General features: G+C 37.7%; 1 protein-coding gene across 1 annotated transcript; it reads left to right on the top strand.

The window, feature by feature from the left end:
* Positions 1-2,424: 2,424 nt before the first annotated feature.
* Positions 2,425-4,621, top strand: LOC149104109 (small cysteine-rich protein 5-like). Its single transcript, XM_089273070.1, has 4 exons — positions 2,425-2,604; positions 3,106-3,190; positions 3,530-3,660; positions 4,424-4,621. Exons 1-3 carry the CDS (start codon positions 2,425-2,427, stop codon positions 3,658-3,660), a joined length of 396 nt encoding a protein of 131 aa, XP_089129196.1. The 3' UTR covers positions 4,424-4,621.
* The last annotated feature ends 2,366 nt before the right edge of the window (positions 4,622-6,987 follow it).

Genomic DNA, 6,987 nt, shown 5'->3' with positions numbered 1-6,987 from the left:
GACGTGCCCTTAGAGGAAGCAATACAGATACTCGCCGATATAGCGTTTGTGGATAACTGGGTCAATGAAACACACCACTTGAACCTCAGCAGAATGGGCTTTGCAGATCTTCTAAAAGTATCCACCAAAGACCAACTGTTTGGTTCAATGGACAACTTTGTGGACAGACCAATGGCGTCGCCATGGGCTCTCCACTCGGGCCACTGCTCGCTGATGTCCTCATGGGATCCATGGAAGAAACTCTGGTTCATGAAGGCAAAATGCCTTCATTTTACGAGATATACGTTGACGACACTTTAACTATAAAACCTGACACAGCATCAGCAGCTACCTTCCTTTCGGTCCAGGCTGAATACTATTATTTTTTTACCCATTTTAGACTGCAGATTTTCTTGTAAATATTCTTAGATTATAGCGTATAATCTCTTGCAGAAATGAATTTAGCATCGAACATACGGCTAGCGCTGTTTTTGTTGTCTCTTGGCTAGTTCTGCGCGCTTTTTAGACGGAAAGGAAGAATTTTATACGCTTTAGTTCAAAAGATAAAATTTCATTGTACGCAAATTTTCAACACACATAATTCTATTCTTTTCAAAATCTCAGCCTCGGGTTAATTCTTAAAATCTTCTTAAAATTTCGCAAACTTCAGCCTCGATATTTTAACACAAAATAAAGAGAGTATGGAAGATTGCTGTCAGCTGTCCAAACGAGTAGTTCATCTCCACCTCTTTCGACATATATGTTTTTCAAAATTGAATGCATGGAGATCAAAGTCTATATATTGCTGGCAGAAGACACTGAAAACGTTCTACTCCCGAATAAAAACGAAAAGAACATACAAATATAAAACCCCTCTTAAACTCAAGTCCACCAGCTTTAAATATTTGGAACTGTAAATATTTTTATTTGCAACAAAAAACTCACAAATGCTCATAACTACTCAAAACAAAGATAGCTTTGGCGCTCAAATTATTGACTACAGATAAATGTCGGAACCGCTTTGAAAACAACGCCTTTCAAAACAATTGTGAGAGAATGTGATTATAATTCAACACCTATTATGAGCACGGTTCTTAATTAAACAAAAAGTAATATTTAATGTTTTGTGTACGTCGTCAGTATCGATACAGTTCTTTCACACAAGATAATACATGTTGGCATATAGCTTTTGGTGTTTAAAAGCACAACCTCTTAGTTCGCCGGTAAGGCTGTGTTTTTAAACATAGCCTTAAATAAATCAATTTATTATCAGAACTTTACAGATAACACTGACTAAGCAGTCGGTCTCAGTTTTTAACAAAAACGACACTAATCAAAACAAGTACAAGTAAGTATTTTTACCGTCCTTTTCATAGCGGCGCCCGTAATTTTCAAATATTTAGAATAGTCAGAAGGAATATATTTTTTCGTAAATTGACCGACATTCTCTGACAACATTTGAAGAGTTATAGATGTTGTCAGAGACGCAAACATGACCAAGTATCATAAACGTGGCAAACTGAATAAGACAAAAAAAACTATTGAAACTAATAAGGTAAAAATACCCTCCACGCAAAAATTATTAAAAAATTAGAATGTCGGAAACCTTTCAACGAGTTTTGAAAGCATTGTTAAGAAGGTTGTTTACAAAACAATTATCGGCAGCTGTTTCATAATTAGTACGAGTAAAAATATTGTCAATAAGATTATAGCACCAGAAACCTTCTAGAACAAAGATATAACTATCAAACCAAAACCAGAGAGGTATTATTTATCACATGATCCAAAGGCGACAGCTTACTCTAGGAATTCGGCCTTTAACGACAGTTCTCGTGATTTTCAGTTGCTCCGAATCATTTTTCCTTACATTGATGTTCGTCCCCGGAGAAAGAATCCATGGCCGCACCCAAGACTTTAAAGCAGACTGATTAAAAAGACTTTTTCTCGGGTTTGCAAGGAAGTTTATCCAAATGGGCATTACAGCTTACTTCACCTGTATCATTAAGAATATATTTATACCGAGAACCCATCGGATATCCTTGTGAGAAAGAGAGCCGGCGACTTGCATTTTTAATAAAAAGTAAAATTATTGTCTTTTACCAATAAGTCTTAGGTAACGTAACGGGAATTCCACCACTAACAACTGGGGAATCCAAATGGATGGGTTTTTATCCAGTGTGAAATCTTTGTTACATTTAAGCTTACAGAACTAAGTCTTTTTTGTCAAGCAAAAATATATAAGAAGAGAACTAAAATAAGGACGCAGGAATTTAAAAATATTTAAGCTGTTTAGAGATGAAACTTAAAATATTCATTTGGCCTTGGGGGAGATTCGAAATTAAAAGCATCCCCTGCAGAGGAAGATTAGAAAATAAACAGCTAAAAACGCACACCGCCGGACGGTTAATAATTTTGTAGTCAATGTAACCAGATCAACATGTAGGAATGTTTTTTCACGTGCGTGTTGTTCATATTCTAAAAGGCAACCGCCTCTCAAAAACGCATAAATTATGCGGCCTATGGGGAATAAATAAGAGTGCGTCTTGCAGTCTTCATCAGTACTTGAAGAGAGTATTTGATATTGCGGATTCATCCACCGTCTCAAGTTCCAATTTTCAAGCTAAGGTAGGACATGCTTCAGTATTTTGAGTTAAACAGAGGCCTTTGAAAGTAGGCTGACTTGCTGAATAAGCTTTGGGTTAGGTCGTTGAGGGTTAAGGGAGCTACGTTACGGTTGCGCACCTTGAAAATGTTCGCCTAAATTTTTTCAATTTTGTCGTTTGTAATCCTTGTTAATCTGCTCCACCCTTAAAGGTCGGGAATTTTCGTCGGAACATTTGAATTAAACCCTAGAAGAGACCAATTCGGGCATGGCTCGAGGTTTATTTGACCCCTAAAAGATAACTCGTTTCTATCATTTCTTCGAGTGCAACCCTACAAGATAACTTGACGAAGGAAATGGCGTCATTTCATCCTCAATTGCCTCGAGTGAGACCAAAATCCGTTATTTACATCCCTGAGCGAGGCGAAGAGTGTTCTCGACCTTCACATATGGGTGTGTCCCTCAGGATTTCTTCTGTGGTGATAACTAACAAAACTGTGTTATTACCTTGTCTGCAATTGCAGTTCAAATTAAACATGGCTGTTAAGTTTCATCTGTGCCTGTTGCTGATTTTCTTGGTGGGGATGGGTGCGCATGTTGCATTCGCAGGTAAGCACAGCTTCTACTCAGTACTTAGTAAAGAAAGTATAGCACATCTTTGTGTAGAATGCCGTTAACCATAAAACTAGTCAACTGCTCGGAGCATGTGATTTTACGCACAGTTTCAGCTGAGCACAATTAAGACGGCATCTATATTGCGAGTAAGCCAATTATTATTCGATATGTTTACGTCTAGTAAACAGAAAATGGTTATGGTTGCAAATCCCGTTAATTTTTGTTGAACCACTCGATTTTTTAACTATTTTTGGAAACGCAACAGGATGCAATGGCCATATCTTCACTAGATACTATTATTTTTTTATATTAACGATAAATTCTCTTTCACAGATAGACCATCTTGCGACTTCCCAAATGGAGCGTGTTTCTATTATGGTGTCGAATGCCCAAACGATATGATTGAATGTGGAGCATATTACCAATGTTCGCAGGATACAAACAGATGCTGCTGTTATAAATGAGTAAGCACTGTGTAGCATACTGATAAGAACAAAGCTCTTTAGAGGAGGATGATGACTTTTCAGTCAAGAGGAACATCTAATCTATGCCTTTACTTCTGAACTTTCAGCTGAGCTATTACATGAGCCCTACCGAGTGCGGGATACGATCGAGAAAGGAGGAAGAGGGCGAAATCCGCTTCCTTTGTAACTTGGAGAACATTTAAATAATACTACTGAAACTTAGGGGGTATATCATACGCCTAAAATGTTCCCTTTCTGTTTGATATTCAAACAGCCGCCATCTTAGATTCGCCATCTTAAATTTGAAAGTGATTTTTCAAAACGAACCATAAAACCATCAAAATTGACTCAAGCCAATAAAAATCAAACAGACAATGAGAAAAAAGTCCTAAATACACAAAATGAAATTACAAGGAAGATAAATGTTGTCAACAAAAATTTCAAATTTGAAAGAACGTGTCTTTCAAAATAGAGTTGCCATGACAACATCTTGCTCTGAGTTCAGTGAAATACCATGACAAATTCTAGCAGTCAGTTGGTTTGCTCCTGATTCTTTTTTAGTTTAGGCACCAAGGTTTTTTTTGGTTTTACTTGTATGCATTTTGTAGGTTTCAAACATCGGAAAATAGCTATCACTACCCATCACGCTTTTAGGGGAAATTCCGCACAAACCTAATTGAAGTCGACCCAAATTTTAGTTGAATATCACATAGGTGAGTGATTTACCCCGGTAAATAATGGTAATATGTTGTTTATTTTGTAGAAGTCCATGATCCCAAGTGATGATCACTCACCCAACACTGCTGCCTCCGTATCAAGTGACGAAAATAGAATAGCTATCAATCATTTTGTTTGTAGTCATTAGTTAATGTTCGCGTTAACTAAATGTTATTAGTCTAAATCATCAGTATTTTATGGGTGAATGCACTTGAAGCAGTGGAATAAAAGCTGTTTAAGCAAAGCTTGTGTTGTTATTTCACGAGTCGCATTATTTTGCTGCAACACACAATTAAGAACAAACTTTTAAAATAGAGACATAATGTCGTGGCAATGCTGTCCAGCGAACATACAGCTCTTGATAAGACACTGCATAAGAGTTTTCTCAAAAAACCGAAATACGCTAGTTTACACTTGCATTGGACGAGGGAAAATGATTTCAGTCTTTCACTTGTATTGGACCATCTAAACTGATATATTGGGGAGATTCGGGGGTATATTGCGGCAAAGATCTCACTCGCTAGCACTTTCGTAGTTACAATATCTTCTTGCAATAATACTACTATTTGTTCATTTACAAACAAAAATAAACGATAAAAACCGACGTTTCTGTATCACCAAGACGCCATTTTCAAGGTTTTTGTAGAAATATTCTGCGGTCCTTTAATAAAAACAATCCCTTAATTTGCATTACAAAAGGAAAGTTGAATTATATGAGATTCGTATAAATATTCTCGCGCGAGTGGAGTGATTGCACGTGTAGACTTGGTTTTAAACGTCTGATGTAAAACATATTGGTTCAATAAACGATCAAACTATATAGAAACTCGAACGAAAACGAGATCTTAGGTTCCCACCACACAAACCCATTTTCGAACAAAAACGCATACTTTTTGATGCGTTTTTGCTTATCGTCCAAACTAAAACGACCGAAAACGCAGATAAAAATGGAAGCTTTCGAATACGGTTTTAAGAGTAGAGCCTTGTTTTACGCATTGTTTTGAAAACGATCCGTTTCTAGTGTGGATAGGTAAAAATTTTATTGTTCTATGTTACATATTTCACTGAAAAGCCCCTTGGGGACGTGGAATAAACGTATGCGTGTATGCGTGCGTGCGTGTATGTATGTATGTAAAAACGGAGGCTTTCGAAAACAATTCCGACAAAAGCGTCTTATACTGTCGCTTCCTTCAGCGTTTCTGGTCGTTTTAGTGTGGACGACAGGCGAAAACGCATCAAAAGATTTGAGTTTTCGTTCGAAACCGGATTAGCGTGGACAGGGGAAAACACAACGAAAACGCTAGCGTGGTCGAAAATATTTTGCTTCGTTTTCGTTGAGACGAAAACGGTTACTTTTAAAAACGCATTAGAGCGACACAAGTTAAAGCCATGGTTCTCTAACACGTCAAATCAACGACGAGTGCGGGCTCACGCAGCATTCTGGGATACAAAAACAGGAATGGAACGGACTTAGTATAAAAGAAAGAAGGGTTGAGGATCACGTCCTCAGTGATTATCTAAAATGCTGAAAGATAAACGGACAGCCATTGTCCATTGTCTTCTATGTTTGCACTATTAGCCTTACAAGGACCAGCAGTGGGATTTTTATTCCTACATTCAGTTGCAGTATTGTAAAAGCAAGTGAAATACGGCAGCCCACTTGGAGTAAGATTTGTGCATTCATCTTCTCTCTGTCTCTCCACCTTCCCGTTTATCTTAAATTAAGTTGCACTTCAGATATACACTGTGAACTTAGAACTTAAAACTTGCTATAAACGTGAAAATTACATGGTGGTTTTTTCATGGACTTCATGGAAACAAGCTTGAGGCGCAACATAAAAAAACCTTTTGGAAGTGAAGCGGAAATGGCGAAATATTTTCTCCCCTCCATATTCTGACTATTTATTTGCTCTGACTGCTCATGCTGCCCGGCCTCGTCTTGTGCAGAAATTTCTTAAGACAAAAATCTTTGCATCATCGTCTTATCCTATGATGTTGATGTAATAATCTTGCCACTTCACTGAAAAACAAATCTTGTTTATTCTCGCGTTATCGAACGTGCAATTTGCCGCGTAAGGAGACAAGTTTTGCCTCAACTAAAATTAGGCAAACTTACCAAATTGCAGTCCATCCTTTCATCAAACATATACTAAAAATATATTTGCGGTAACGTCAATTGTGAAAGGAAAATCTATTTTTCCCTGCGAAATAATTTCAGCCTACGCAAAAGAGTTATGAGACGAGTCCAGAGACGTCCGTTTTCGTAACCAGGTTTCTTTACGATCAGGTTTAAAACAAAGCTGCAGTTATGCAGTTGTTATAAACATAAAATTCTCATGGTTGTTGTACTTGAAGACCAGCTTGTGGTGAAACAACGAAAGGGTTGGAGAGTGAGGAAAGAGGCTGCCCTCAGATCAGTGTGATCGACAGTCTTCTTAAGACTCAGTGAATTAGCCAAAGCATCCAATGAATTCTGTACCATCAAGCTCTAGGATCTCCAATCAACAACTGTTACCTCGTCACTAGCTCCTAAAGAAACTAGAGCTGTTGTTCCAGTGGTCTTATCTTTAAGGTACAAACAACCATCCAGCCTGTGTTGTAAGCCGCATC

Source organism: Orbicella faveolata, unplaced genomic scaffold (assembly GCF_042242905.1).
Source record: "Orbicella faveolata isolate gen_17 unplaced genomic scaffold, um_ofav_v1 contig_35, whole genome shotgun sequence".
NCBI lineage: Eukaryota > Metazoa > Cnidaria > Anthozoa > Scleractinia > Merulinidae > Orbicella > Orbicella faveolata.
Note: the sequence above shows the minus strand (reverse complement) of the source record. Positions and strands in the feature narration are given on the sequence as shown.

Excerpts from the sequence above, each read along its gene's own strand:
- LOC149104109 (XM_089273070.1), top strand. The coding sequence starts at position 2,425 with ATGTTTTTTCACGTGCGTGTTGTTCATATTCTAAAAGGCAACCGCCTC. Across the intron at positions 2,605-3,105 it reads GTTCCAATTTTCAAGCTAAG|TTCAAATTAAACATGGCTGT; the intron begins GTAGGACATGCT and ends CTGCAATTGCAG. Across the intron at positions 3,191-3,529 it reads TGCGCATGTTGCATTCGCAG|ATAGACCATCTTGCGACTTC; the intron begins GTAAGCACAGCT and ends TCTCTTTCACAG.